The 15911-nt window shown below is 35.4% G+C and overlaps 1 protein-coding gene across 5 annotated transcripts in view; it reads right to left on the reverse strand.

The window, feature by feature from the left end:
• Positions 1 to 15911, reverse strand: part of DPP10 (dipeptidyl peptidase like 10) — a gene marked incomplete at both ends in the record, with an annotated part of 1352958 nt that overhangs the window by 324454 nt on the left and 1012593 nt on the right. For all 5 annotated transcript variants that reach the window (XM_081242278.1, XM_081242277.1, XM_081242276.1 and 2 more), the window contains one exon: positions 10889 to 10963. In XM_081242278.1, the coding sequence (XP_081098404.1) occupies positions 10889 to 10963 (75 nt within the window). The remainder of the gene's footprint in view (positions 1 to 10888; positions 10964 to 15911) is intronic.

Raw genomic sequence — 15911 nt, forward strand, 5'->3', positions numbered from 1 at the left:
TAGGCTGTGATTTCCTGAGTTTATTATTAATAGGATTATTTGAAATATTAGTGCTCCCCAAGTGCATGAATCTTAATAGCTTAGATAATCCCATGAACCAGATCATGTACTCCCACAGACTTCTTAAATATTTGTCTGTAATTGTAAAGCACTGAAGTATTAAGGCTCAGAATTTAATTAGATAATTCACTAGAGAAGAGTTACTTTTTTAGGCAGTAGTGCATGCAGGATTCATGGTACAGTGAATTACATCTTAGTTAAAATAGAAATTTATCATAAAGAAGGTCTCGTCTACAGAGCTACAGACTAGTAGAAACATAAACTGAAGTGAATGCATCTACCTCTAGAGAATAACAAGACCACTTTTCTGCAGAGCATTGACTTTGGAGGACAGACATCAACACAGTAACTGGAGCACACGTATAATTGATTTGTTCCTTCTGTTAGACATGGTTTAAAAGATTCATTCGGTTTTGCTTTTCTTTTTAGAAAGAGCTTATTCTCATGAAGATTTATGTTCTAATTATTCCTAAACAACAGTAAATGCAATTAAGGTTTCTGACCCCAAACATAAGACATAATAAGGATGTTGGCAATGTAAATAGTTAATTTAGCTATTTATTAGTCTATTTAATCTGCATTGTTAATCAAAAAAGTAAGAAAACTATAAACATTAGTTTAAAGGTTTTTTTTAAATACTTGTTTCTACTTATTTCGTTTGTCTTAAGTATATATTAATACATATATTACACTATTGACTTTTCAAAAATGGCTTAAAATGCAATTGTTAAATAATTCAAATGGACTAATAATGTTAAGTATATTGAAATAATATATAAAATAAACTTTATTTAAACAGTTAAAACTATTTATGATTTAACATAACTCAGAAGAAAGGAAAAAATAACTTTGATATTGGAAATGTCAAGTACTAGATGACAATTCTTAAGCACAAATATTCTGATAATCAAGATTTCACAAAATCTAGACTGCATTATATTTTGGAATACTTTTTTCTTCCTCAGGAATACTTTCAAATTAATGGTATCAAAGTGCAACCCATAGTTATTTAGTTGGTTATTTTGAGAAACAACTTCTAAGAAGCATATAGAAAATTAAAATGCATAACCAGTAAGTCTGGATGAATATAATAAATGCTACCTGAGTATTGCAAATAATTATATGCAATACAAGTTCCATTTGTTTTCTAATTACTTAATTAGAATACAGTTGATATAATTGCAAATGAATGGGAAAATAATTATGCCAGATTACAGAATAAATCTATGGAGATATGTCATAACTTTCAGAAAATGGCAGGGGCTTTGGAGCTAGAAAGATGGGATTGAGTCCGAGCTCTGCAAATGGGAAGTGGGACCCTAAGTAAGTAAGTTAGCATCTCTAAGCTTCCCACCTTTGTAAAATATGTTATCAGTGACTAAGGAGCAAGGATTTGGGCACGTTTAAATTGACGGACTAACCATATAAGAGGCACTATTTGAGTACTCAACAAAAGTTTGTTCCCTCTACTAAAATCCATTTTTGAAACAGGCACCAAAAAAGCAGCAGGGTAATAGATAGAAAAGGGAGTGATCAGAGAAAATAATCCAACACAAAAAAGCTATTGTTCAGATATATATTTTTTATAGTCCAATTGGCAGTCAAATGGATAAACAATGATATTTGCAGTGGAATGCTATAATAGTAGGGAAAATAAACAAGGTACTATCCAACTATTGAACAATATGGATATATTTCACAAACATCATTGAGTAAAAGAAGACATACACAAAACAGCACACACTGTATGAATATATATATGTAGAAAAATAGAAAAAAATAATCTAAGCTGTTAAAAGCTTGAACAGTGGCCTCCCTTGAGGTGGGTAGTGACTGGAAAGGAGCACAGCAATGTTTTGCTTCTTGATCTGCGTGATAGTTACAGAGATACGCTCAGTTGTAAAACTTCATCAGACTATCCTCACAGTATGTGCATGCTCCTGTATGCATGCTACACTTCAACAAAAAATTTAACTATGGATAATTTGAATATAAACTCACCTATTTTCTCCATATTCCATGCATTCCTCACTAGGTCACATCTAATTTTAATATGACAGATTAAACATCAACCTTGAAGAGTAAATGAGGCCAGACCAATGGCCAAGGTCAGAAAGGAACAGCTGAACATTAAATCAGGATTAAATTATTTTGAAATACTAAAGAGAAAATGGTAGACTCTCTTTTTTAAATGATATTTTCTCTAAATCACTGCCATAGACATGGTTAAGTTCTGGCTACTTAGGTCTTTTCCCAAGTAGAGCTCTTGAATTTGAAGGAATCACTTCCTCTGAATAGGTGGCTCTCAATCTTGAGCTATATCAGAATCACCTGGAGGACTTGTTACCCACAGATCTTGGGTCCCATCTCCAGAGTTCCTGTCTCATTGGGTCTGGGCAGAGCCCAAGAATTTACATTGCTAATAATTCTCAGGAGATCCTGGTGCTGCTATTCTGGGACCATATATTGAGAACTATTGTTCCAGAAAAAAAAAAGTTTCAATCTTGAGTCATTTTATGCAAATTTATTATGCAAAGGAATCTCCTTTGTCTCTATATTTTCATTAATAAAATAACATCAACTACTATAAAGAGAAATGGTAAGGAATGAAGATGTACAGGTACAGTCTTTGGTACCAAGTAGGTGCAGTATTAAAAAGCAGGTATTTTAATCTTTATTTCTTGTCTTTGCCTTGTCTGAAGTCTGAAAAGTCTTCAATAGGTGGAAGAGAGCAGTTCACTTAAATTCAGTGGACTGTAAGCCTGGCTGACATTACAGTCTCCTGGGGAGTTTTTAAAACTCCAGTGTTTGGGCTATATCCCCAAACAACTAAGTCAGGATTTCTGCAGAGTGGAACTTAACCATCAATAATTTTTAAAACTCTCCAGGTGATTCTGATGTGCAGCCAAGATTGATAATCACTGTTTTAGTTTCACAAACATTGACTAAGTGTTTACTATGTGCCATTCACTGCAGAAAACCCTGTGGGCATTAAAATGAATAAAGCAAAGTTCTTGACTTTAAGGGTCTTATAGTTTAGTCAAGGAGATGTACACATAAATGGTCGTGTTCAATGCAATGACAGAAATATTGAGAGGTAAGTATGTACCAGATGCCCTAAAGGCATAGAGAAGGGCAACTGACCCTTGCCTGGCACTTTAAGGAAAAGTTTGGTGGAGGTTCTCCTTTATTAATTCATAAATTATGTTTCTATTTATTATTATTATTTTTTGAGTAACGCTGTGTCAGGCATTGTGTTAGACCCAATTATAGTTGTGATAAATTCTACAGTAGGGAGAGAGAGTACCATGAAACTTATAATAGGGAAATTTGACCAAATCAGAGAAGGTCTGGAACAGCCTTGATGTTTAAGGCATGTATGCTTGAGTTGGCGTCTAAAGAATATGTAAAACTGATCAATATGAAGAAAAGGGGTAGGAACTTGTTCCAGGCAGAAGAGTAGTGAAAGCCCGATGATGGGAGGGGCATGGTGTTTCGAAGAACTGAAGGAAATCCCAGAAGTGCTGAGAACAAGTTGCGGGTGGTTTGTGGAAGGTGAGGGTAAAATGGCAGGCAGGGCCGTGTAGGCTGTTATGACTTCGTTATCCCAAGAAGCCTTAGGAAGATTTTAAACAGAGGATGACAATCAGATTTTTGTTTTAAAGATCAGCTTAGCTTGAGTGTGGGACACTGATTAAAAGGAAGAGGAGTGATTGAAGGGAACCTGGGCTATGACATTCCTTCCGACAAGAGGTGACTTAAGCACACTATCCCCCCATTTTTATAAATTGAAATATATTTTGACCTATAACATTGTATAAGTTTAATGTGTACATGTTCATTTATATATTGTAATATGACTGCCACTGTAGAAATAATTAGCATCTCTATCACATTACATAATTACACTTTATTTTTAGGTATTTACAATAATTTTTAGTCTCAGCAAGTTTGATGATTATCATAGAGTACTGTTGTCTATATTCACTGTACTGTGCATTATAATTTCTAGGGCTTGTTTACTACTCCTTGTAAGTTTGTCCCCTAAAATAACATCTGTCCTGTTCCCCCACCCGCCATCACCATTTTATTCTGTTTTAACAAGTTTGCATTTTAAAAATTCTACACATAAGTGATACCATACAGTACTTGTCTTTCTCTCCAGGCTCTTCATTCTTCTGTATCCCATCCTTCAGACAAGGACACAGATGCGAGAAACCAGGCAGGTTTCCTGCAGGGTTACTGCAGAGTAATCAGTGTTCATAATGGTAGCCATGAACCAAGGAGAAAAGCATTTATTGAGTTCTCTTTCCTTGGTCTAATAATGCAGAAAATATACCATTTATTTTAGAAATATTTCTCTCAGATATTGTTACATCCTAAAAAATAGCTGGATAAGCTCAACAATCTGGATATATGAGGTGAGATTTATTTTGGTTTAGTTTATTTATTTTCCCTTTGATTATGCAAGTTTAATATCTTCTTTTAAAAAAAGAGGAAAATGTGCAATCTGATTTCCTGCTCCTTTCTCCAGCATTTCTGGGACATCACCTGGAGGTTTTTAAGTTTGCTTTGCTTTGGTGTCAGCTTCTGTGTAAACAGGGTCACCAAGTGATATGGGTCTGACAGTTCCTGCAATTGTGACAAGTAGTCTGGGCATAAAAAAACAAACTATCAGGAAGCTTCCCAGCCTCAAGTAAAGCACTTCAGCAGGGGCAGCCAGGCTTAAGCTCTACCATCGCCAGTAGACTTCTCCTTTTGCAGCAAACGGAATAAACAGCACTCTTACGGTCTTAAGGATCACAAGATCACCCCAAAGTGCCCCTGTGGCATTCTCTACCTTCCTACAGGAAGACTCATCTTTCCTTCCAATCATAAACGATCGTTTCTCCCTCTTTCCCCCACTTATCTGTAAGAGTCTTACAGGAGAATATCATTTACCTTGATCTGTCCACAGATTCCTGTAGACAACAAGCACAAAACATTCTCAAATTCTGTGGAGCAGAAGAACAACCTAGGAACCATGCTATAGGCCCAAAATATGAGAAATATTAATCTGGCCAGAAAAAGAAGAGCAACTTCTCACTTTGTTCAAATTACATTTTTGATGTTGTAGAACACAAATAATTTGCATGGGGGAAACAGTCTTCATATTAATCATATTAGAATTAATTAATAGTTGTACATCTCAACAGAAAAGATTCAGCCTAAGTTCAATAAAATTGACATTGATACAAAAATGAATATTATTTTGGCTTCTTTGCAAAGGACTAAAAAAATTATTGGCTTATAGTTTCCATGATTTATTTAGCATGCAACTCCTGATACAGAATCTTCAAAAACTGTCCATAACACTATATTAGTAATCGTAATTGCTTTATGACTATGGATACAGTTAGTCCCCTACATAAGAACCTTCAAGCTGTGAACTTTCAAAGATGCGAACATGCATTCTCATGTCCAATCACGTTAAGTTAGTTCATGTGTCTGGTGTACACTGTCGTGTGCATGCATCCTCTACAAGTGGTTGTGCTTTTGTGTACTTTACTGTACAGTACTGTATAGAGTACAGTAGTACAGTATCTTTATTTTAAGCCCAGGACGTCTGGAAGCAGGCATAAAAGCAGTGGTGATGCAGCTGGTACTGCTAAGAAGCAGCAGGAATTAGAGGCCCAGAGAAAGGACGAAGAGAGACAAGAGGAAGAAGTAACTGAAGAACCAAAGAGATTCAGGATGCAGGAAATGGCAAGGGGATTTTCTTTATTTGAGGAGGCACTGTGAGTTTTTGAGCCATACCCGAATGTAGAACAGTACAGGAAGTTTGCAGCAGCCGTTGAGAATACAATCCAGTGCTACCCTGTCATCTATGATGAGAAAAAAAGAGCTACCACCCAGACATCACTGGATCGTTTTTTCAAGAGTGTAGATAGAATTGAATCCAGCAAGGAACCAGAACCTGTGCCATCAGTGTCAGGTGTGAGTAAAATTGCAGCTTGCCCTCCATCTCCTATTGCTGACAATCCTTCAGCTCTACCATCTCCCACCTCCTCTCCCTCCTCCAGTCAGTAACTCTTCCTGCCTGTTCACTCGATGCCAGCCCCTGGATGCCAGCTGTTGTACTGTACTACTGCACTTTTCAAGGTACTGTACTGTAAGATTAAAAATGTTTTTATTTTTGGTGTTTGTTTTTTATGTATTATTTGTGTGAAAAGTATTATGAACCTATTACAGTACAGTACTATATAGCCGATTGTGTTAGTTGGGTACCTAGGCTAACTTTGTTGGACTTATGAACAAATTGGGCTCTCGGAATGGAACTCGTTCATATGTAAGGAACTTACTGTACTACAATTGCAGATCATTGTAGTGTTTGTTAAAATAGTACATTTAACATGTAAAAAGATAAGAAAAAAATAAAAATAAAAAAAAAGCTAAGAAAAAAGTCAGAATCATACTCTTCACAGCTTAGACACGATGATGATGCCAACTTAAGCTCTGAATAAAGCATTTCAACATTGGTAACCCACAGATTAGTGTGATTCAACATTGGTAGCCCACAGGTTACACACAGAAGAACTCAGTTGTTGACCTAAAAGACACTTTCTAAATTTGGCCTACACTAAATTATTGATATTTGATTCAAATTGAGAATATCAGTAGGGAAATAAAACTAAATTAGCTCTCCCCAGCAAGCTCCTCTGACTCCAAAATAACAGTGCTAGATCCTGTATAGTGGATCTTGCACAGGATCCCAGAGGCAGGATTATTATCACATGACCAGGAAATTTTTCAGGACAGTAAATTTGAGTAAGTTTGAGAAGCATTCATACTTCTTCCCTCTTCATTATAGTCATGGGGAAACTGAGGACAGGTATGGCATTCATGAAACAGTTTATTGTGTTGGGTGGTTTTCCAATAATACATCAAAAATGTCCCTTTGGAGTCTTGCCCCTCCGAAGACTGCATATGCTTACATTCACTCATATGAAAGATAGGTTTTTTTATTACTATGATCATTAGAAAGAGAGGTTTTGATCACTTGTCACCATAAACAATTGCAACTAAAATAGAATGAATGTTTATGCATAAAATATATAAAAATAAAAAAATACAAGTTTATATTTATCATATTGGGAGGCATTTCTCTAAGCCTAGAACAAAAATAAACACAACAAAGTGAAAGATAAAAATTCATAAAATTCAAAATTTCTTCAAGTCAAAAAACAATTAAAACCAAAAAGTTAGTGATATATTTAAAGAAAGGACAATAAAACTAATGATTGAATTATACATATAAATGTTTAAAAAAATACTAAGACTACAAAAGATAAATGAATGGAATAAGTAAATGTTATTCACAATAAAGCTAAAAAAAAAACAACCTGAGAATAATAGTCAAATTGGTATTTAAATACATATTAAAATATATGTGTATCTTTATAGTATTTATATGGATACAAACACATGGATATATATTGAGCATTTTAATTTTATATATGAATATATAAATATACTCAAGGGACTATAGTCAAGAAACCATGCCTAAGGAGATTGATCTGCTTGATTAAAATGCTGCGCTGTAATGGATAAAAATTTGGGGGGCCTTGAGTATACTTCACATAGGATGAATATGAAATATTTGGGGACTATGTTTGTCAGCCTCTAAGATGGTCTCCCCAAATCCTCACCCTCTGGTAGCCCCCTCCAGCACTGAATTAGACCTGACTTGTGTGACAAAAAAATATACATACATGGTGAAAATAACAGGTTACTTCCAAAGAGAGATCAGGCAAGGCACTGAAATCTCTCTTTATCTTCTGCGTTACTCACTCTGGGATAATCCAAGTACCATGCTATGAGGACACTCAAGTAGCACTGTAGAGACTTTCATGTGGAGAAACCTGAGGCCTCATGACATCAGCAAACACCAATTACCCATCTATGTGAGAGATCTACCTTGGATGTCTATCCTCCAGCCTCAGTCAAGCTGTCAGATGACTGCAGCCCCAGCTGATACCTGATTGCAACATCATTAAAGCCAGACCTCCCACTTAAGCCAATCCCAAATTCCTAATACACACAAACTGTGAACAACAGTAATTTTTTTTTTAAGTCACGAAGTTTGGGGTAATTTATTACATAGTAATATAACACTAATACTTATTGTGCATATGTGTGTGATGTGTGTGTGTGGGGGTTCTGTATGCATTCAATTAGTAGTTAGGTTATATATAATCTATCAATTTAATAATTACTCTGTTTTTCTTTACTGGACTATAATTGCTTTACAATGTTGTGTTAGTTTCTGCTGTACTACAAAGTAAATCAGCTATACATATACATATATCCCCTCCCTCTTTAGCCTCCCTCCCATCCTCCCTATCCCACCCCTCCAAGTCTTCATAAAGCACCGAGCTGATCTCCCTGTACTATGCAGCAGCTTCCCACTAGCTATCTATTTTACACATGGTAGTGTATATATGTCAATGTAACAGGCTATGCATTGCCTAAGGGCAGTATAAACCAACAAAGCCATTTTAGAATGGTTTTTCAATATATAACAGGAACCTTAAAACGTTTTTAAGGCTATCTCAAACAATAAAAAGTAATATTTCAAAATATATCAACAACCTAAATATAAGAATTGAAATATAAAACTCTTAGAAGAAACCACAAGGGTACAACTTCATGACCTTGAATTTGGCAATGTATTCTTAGATATGGTACCAAAAGCATGAGTAACAAGAGATAAAAATAGATAAATCATACTTCATCAGAATTTTTAAAATGTATGCACCAAAGGACATTATCAAAAAAGTGAAAAAACAATCTACTGAGTGGAAGAAAATATTTGCAAATCATATATTTGATAAGGGTCTTCTATCCAGAATATCTAAACAGCTCTCAAATTCAACTACAAAAAGAAAAAAAAAAAACATGCAATGGACTTGAAGAGACATTTCTCCAAAGAAGAAACACAGAAGGCCAACAAATATATAAAAATATGCTTAACATCATTAGTCTAATTAGGGAGGTATACACCAAAACCACAATGAGATATCAATTCATATACATTAGGATAGCTACAATAAGAAGAATGGAAAATAACAACTGTTGGTGAGGATACAGAGAAACTGAAACACTTGCACATTGCCCGTGGGAATATAAAATGGTACAGCTATTTTAGAAAGTGCTTTGGTGGTTTCTCAAAAAGATAAACATAGAATTATCATATTACCCAGCAATTCCAAACCTCAATATTTATCTCCGAAGTTGAAAACAGGTACTCAAAAAAAATGCTTGTGCACAAATGTTTACAATAACACTATTCATAACAGCCAAAAGGTGGAAAAAACCCAAGTATCCTTCAATGGATAAATGAATAAATGTAGTACATACATACAATGAAATAGTATTCAACCATAAAAAAGGAACGAAGTACTGATACATATTATAATGTGGATAAATCTAAAAAGCATTCTACTAAGTGAAAGAAGCCAGACAACAGTCATATACTGGATGATTCCATTTATGTAAAATATCCAAAAATAAGCAAAGACTATTTGGAACTAGCAGAAGGATAGACACATAGATCAGTGAAACAGAATAAAACAAATTGTAGCTACTGAAACCTGAGATTTTAAAAAGTTTATTATCATTTTAATATAGCAGTCATTTTAAGTTAAAACTCTTTAGATAAATATTGTTTTAAAAACCTGAGGATGCTGTAATAGTTTGGTTATAAAGCTCAAGCACTTTTCCTACTATTACATGTTTTTCAAAATCTCAATGAGTAGAGAGAACACAGAACAAAGGTAAAGGAAAAGGGCTAAAATTTATAACAGGAAAAAGATGTCTTTGACTACAGTCTCCCCGCCTTTTGTAGAGTAAATTAATTATTTTAAATAAGAAATATAAACTTGTCTAAAAATATAACACATGTATATTTCAAAAGACTAAAACCATCAAGTAGAAGGTCCTTTGAACAGTAACATTTCATGTGCTCGAAGGGTTTCAATGCATTATATGAGGCTTCCTGCTTTAAGTCTATAAATTTTTATTGTCTGCCTTAAAGCACACAAAACATTCTTGAATAATTTCCAAAATCATTTATTTTCTACAGAAGCTAGTCTGCTGAATTGCCTTTTCAACATTTACTTTCCTTTTTAACAGTGCAAATTATATCTGAGTAAAAATACTCCACAACCATACATATTGCTCTAATTGTGCTATAGAGCTGACATGGAATAATGAAATACTAATTGCAATTAGAACACTTCATTTGTTCAGAATTGATTCCTTGCCTTGCCCCACTTTTAGAAATTTCTACAACCACAAGGCTTATGCTCAAAAACCAACGAAGAATCCTTTGACCATAAACTGAATCAATGTTTTCACCAGCTCTTCCCACAATACACACTGCAGCTCAGGCACAGCCATTAGGAAACCCCTTAATCTACATATACATACAACCCAAGTAGATATTAAGGCTTATCCTGGAATTGTCAAAAGCCCCCATTTTTTGGATTTGCTAAGCTCTGCCACACTCTCCTCTAAAAGAGATGGACTTGGACCAGCACAGGCACCTAGCAGATTGTTCCAGTTATTTGTTAGCTGGGTGTGGAAGAAAGGACATTGTTGCCAAAACTCTCTTGTGCAATATCGGTTATCAGTATTCACCTGCACCTACTGGATATGTCAAATTTTCTCTAGTTGAGTAGATGACCGAGGACAACTATGAACTGTCACTTGAATGCAACACAACTATGAACTGTCACTTGAATGCAAAACACAATGAAAAAATTGTTTTCAAAGATCACTCCTTTACCTGTTTGACATCATATGCCAGAAGAACATATTTTAAATCTGGTGAAACTGAATATCTTGATGCTTTGAAGGTTACCTAGAAATAAAAAGAAACAATTATTTTAAAGAGCTTAATAACAGAAAGATTGACATGCATTTGGATATGTAAGTATAAAAAAAGATGTCCATTCTCCTCCTAACATTGTAAAATAGGCTTTCTTGTTCGTATTATAAGTATGCACAGGCATGTACGTATGTATGACCTTACAGATGGATATAGAAACTTGGAGAGGCTATATTAGACACTTCATTAAGAAAAGTTTTGCTAATGTATCTCCCCTACATGTTATCATGTAAAGACTAAGTTCATATTTTCATTTATAAGAATAAAAAAGCAAAACATCATTGAACTTCTTAAGTAACCAAAATGCTTTTATATTTGCATGTTGGATTAATCAAAAGGAAAAGAAATAGTGGCATTCTGTGGTGTCATGATTTTCTGTCTCTGCACTTTTTTTTTTTCACAGGTTGTATATTTATATTTTTAAAAAGACATATGTTAAAGACAAAATCTCCTTAAAGGAAACTCCCAGAATGAGGCAGATTAAAACACAAATACATAATTGATTATACTCAATATATGTATGTGGTATAGAAATATAAACAAATAGACTATACATGTTTAGTTTTGAGCTTTTTATTTTACCATTGAATAAATTCAATGTTAGAAAGACTTAAACATAAGAACATAAAGTGAAGGATAAATACACTGAGAGTGGGAAAATGGTTTTATTTGGCATAGAGATTACATGTAATTTCATATCTAAAGAGAAGGCAAGCAAATTGAGTTGCTGCATCAAAAGCCTACAAAACGCAAACAAAAAAATAAAATAAACTGTACATGGATTTTAAGCAAACTAATTTGTATGGTTTTTGCAGAGAAATACAGGTATAAATAATTGTATACATTTTATGTATAGGCAGTTTCAACAACACTGGTCTCCAAGAAAAACAGAAAAGGGTGAAGTCAAGGTTTTAGTACTTAGAAATTCCCAAAGACAATGGAAAGGATAAGAAACTCAGAAGAACCAATATCTGGCAAAGCTTGCATGGTATAATAAAAAATATATTTGGTCTTTTTCCCTGGTTCCTGGCACAGAGCTTCTAAAATGCTTGGAATTTCCTGAGCGATAGAAGGGTCTTTTGTTAATTAATAACTAGCCCTCCTCTTTGACCACACACAGTTTATGTTAATGAGATGACTCCAGGATTGGGGGTGGGGGGAGAGTGGCAAGATAGCTTCTGGAGAAGAACCAGCCACCTGATTAGAGAGCGAGAACTTTGAACCCTACCTGGAGGTCAGGGAGGGTGGTGGGACTGGAGCTGAAGTTCAAGCATGTGGCCGATGATTTAATCAATCGGGCCTAGGTAACAAAACCTCAGTAGAAAACCTCTGAACCATGAGATTTGCAGAAGCTTCCTTGTTAGTTAACATATCAATGTAGCTGGAGGGGACATATCCCAACTCCACAGAGAAAAAGACTGTACTTAGGACCCTTCTCCATTCACCCTATTTACCTCTTCATCTGGCTTTTCATTTGTATTCTTTATAATAAACCCGTAATCATAAGTATAATTCTTTCTGTGTCATTCTAGCAAATTATCAAATCTGAAGGGAGATTGTGAGAACCACCAAATCTGTAAACCAAGTCCGATAAAAATGCAAGTAGCCTGGGGTCTCAGGACTTGAAGCCGGTATCTGAAATGAGAGCAGGCACTGAGTCCTTAACCCGTGGGGTCTTCACTAACTCTGAGTAGTTAGTATCAGAATGAATTGGATTGTAAGTCACCCAGGGAATTGTTGAAATAACACAGTCTGTTCATTTCTGAGCCAGATATGCAAGAGAATGGAGTACTCTGGGAGAAAATGCTTGTACATGGTAACGTTGATTTAGAAGAGGTGTTGCCTACATACATACATCTTGTACCATCCACTTAGAAGAAGATCAGAATAATCACTGGCAAAAATTCACCTCAAGGAATTTGTTATTCATTTTTTCGAAAAGCCATTTCAATAATAATGAAAATAACAACAACAAACAACAATCACAACAGTAGGGCTACCATTGATCTATCATCTATCATAAGCTCTGAAATTGCTTAGAATGCTGTGGTTCTCAATAATTCCCCCACCTCCTGCCCCATGTCAAAGCTGTGAGGGAGCTATCTTCATTCTAACCTTTTCTTTTTTTCTCATTAACTTATTGTATATTGAAGCTTGATAGATATTAACCTGTGTGAGATTTAGGGAGACATACAGAACACAAGGTCCTCTCACTCAGCATTGCACATTGCAGTATCAGGAGGTAGACTGTTACACAAAAGGAGGTTTATTGTTATTTAAAAATTGGTTAAAAGGGCAATGCCATCATTCCAGTCCTACGGGAATAAGAAAACTCTAATAATACGGTTCTTAAACTTTTGTCAAGGTCACAGAGAAGTATACATAATGAAAGAATGCAGGAGGAACTCCTTTCATAGGCCCTATGCCAACAGGAGATTCTTTCTTTTCTCCCTTCCTCCCTTCCTCTCTTCTTTCCCTCCTTCTTTCCTTCCTCCCTTCCCCTTTCCTCTCTCTCCTCTCTTTCTCTCTCTCTCTCTTGTTTTAGAGAGCTACCCTGTCTGAAGTCTGAATTATTTAAGGAAAATCTCACCCCCCTTGTCCCCATCCGTTCTCACGGAATGTTGCTCACGCAAATTAACTTCACACGTTCACAGGTGCATCTGAGCCTCTGGTAACAACATTTTAGTATCTTTTACAGTTCCTACAATTATCCAGTCTGGCACTTTATTAATTATCACTATACTGCCTTCAGCTTCTGCAGCATACAACCTGGGAAACTTTCCAAATACCTTTTCAAAGGCCCAAGCTGCTGAAACTTCGAACTTAAGAGTTGTGCACAGGTAGTGCTGCAAGGAGACTTGCTGATGATACACGTGTAAGAAACACATCCTTGCCGCTTAGTCAAGGGGCATGGGAAGTTTCAGGCAAATCCCTCTTAACCTAAGCCATTAATGCTATCATCTGCTACATATGGGTGATTAATCCTTCCTAGCAGCCACCGGAGACCCCTTGGTCTACATTGACCCTAATTACAGACATTAATATAGTTCCAGTTGAGTCTCAACTTGATATGGCCTCAAATTAGTGTTTTGGGAAGCCTATTATTGCCAATAATGCTATTATGTTACGTACATATTTAATCACTTAATTACTATTGTAATAAAAGGATGCAGAAATATTTTCTACATGTGTTTATCGGTATTATTCAGCAATGATGCTTACTAATGCATTTTTGAACAAAGGGCATTAAAATGCATGAACTCTGCCATCTAGGAACATTCGATTAAAGCCAAATAAGGTGGGATAAACAGGAAAACAAATAGGCAGGTGGTTAACTAAACAAATTAACAAGGGAGACAAGCCATTTGATCAGTTGAGAAACAAATGCATGCTTTCAGGCAGCTTGGCAAGATTTTGTAGCACCTCATTTGTATGTATCATTCAACTATACCAAAACTAACTTATTGAACATTCAAAATAAGATGAACACCATGGTAAACACTGAAGGTGCTACAAAGTTGAAAAACAAATTCACTAGAATCTTTCCCATCTCATATTGGGCAGGATAAGACAAGCACTGTGTTTCTCTGCCCCAAAGGCCTTAAAAGACTGGATGTGTGGTAGAAGAAAGCAGCTGAGTAAACTGAGGACAAATGGAGCAGTCAGGCTGTCAAAAGGGGGCAGTAGCCCCTCACCTTCAAATAATCATTATCTTATAGGAAATTATATACAGTATTTCTAACTTTCCAATTTTTTTCAAGATAAGCTGGAAATCAAGCTGTTAATTTACAATCTCATGATTCTTAAATTATAGCCCCATACTTTGAAACATATATGTGTACCAGATTCTGCCTAGGGGCTGCTAGTTTGCTTAATTTTGGTAAAGCAAAAATTGCCATAAGGATAAGGGGGGTGGGGTGGGGGTGGAAACAATGTTATGAGATTTAAAAAACAGGTGGTGTATTTTTCATATACTTGGTGGTAATGTAAGTGAAAACTTCATGATCCCACGTTTTCCAGTTAAATGAAACTATAGACTGCATTATGAGAACAACCTTTAAAAATGTACATGTAGTTTTAAAAGATTCCCAGAGAGGTGGGGCTAGCCCCATGGCTTAGTGTTAATATTATACGTGTATTATTACCAACATGAATATGGCAGAGCTAATCACTGTTTTCATGAATGGTGAAATTTAAAGCCAAGGAAGCAACAGAATCAGATTTGAATTTAGAATGATTCCTCTGGCAATTGGGTGAGTTAGATCTGATGACATCTTGAGGTCAGTGAGATCTGGTAAGAAGCTCTCATGACAATCCAGACAAGCAACGTCAAGAAGTTAAGAAAGATGCAAGGGCATAGGGAGGAGGGTACATCTGCAAGGGAGATTGCTGATAAAAACAAAAGAATTTATTGATTAGATCTGAAGCCTAAGAAGAAAGTGTACAAAACAATTTTGGGTTTTCACGTTTTTATCACTGGGTAAATGTTGCTACTGCAACCAAACTTGGGAAAAAGCAAAAACCAGGCATATTTTGAGGAAAATTTTAGACATACCGATTTTAGATATACTATGGTTTTAATCCTAGTGGGATATCCAATAGGGGATATTCAAGCTTTTTGTACGTAAGCATGGAGTTTAAGAGAGATATCTGGGATTTTATGGAGTATTAGATGAAAGTTTACATTCAATGTAAATTCATTCTCATCAGATAAAAGGAGCAAAACCTCTCAAACAACATGTTCTACTATGAGTGGATCAGTAACAATGCAGTTATTATGAGTAATATTTATGATTACTTTTATAAGTAAACCTGCTCCACCTGCCATAATAACTTCACCTCTCCCTGCTCTTTATTCAAGCTGTATTTCTCTCAAATATCATTCTAATTCTCCCTCTTTAAGCCTTCTCTGTCCTTTTCA

The sequence above is a fragment of the Mesoplodon bidens genome, assembly GCF_964165515.1.
Source record: "Mesoplodon bidens genome assembly, chromosome: 8".
Classification (NCBI taxonomy): domain Eukaryota; kingdom Metazoa; phylum Chordata; class Mammalia; order Artiodactyla; family Ziphiidae; genus Mesoplodon; species Mesoplodon bidens.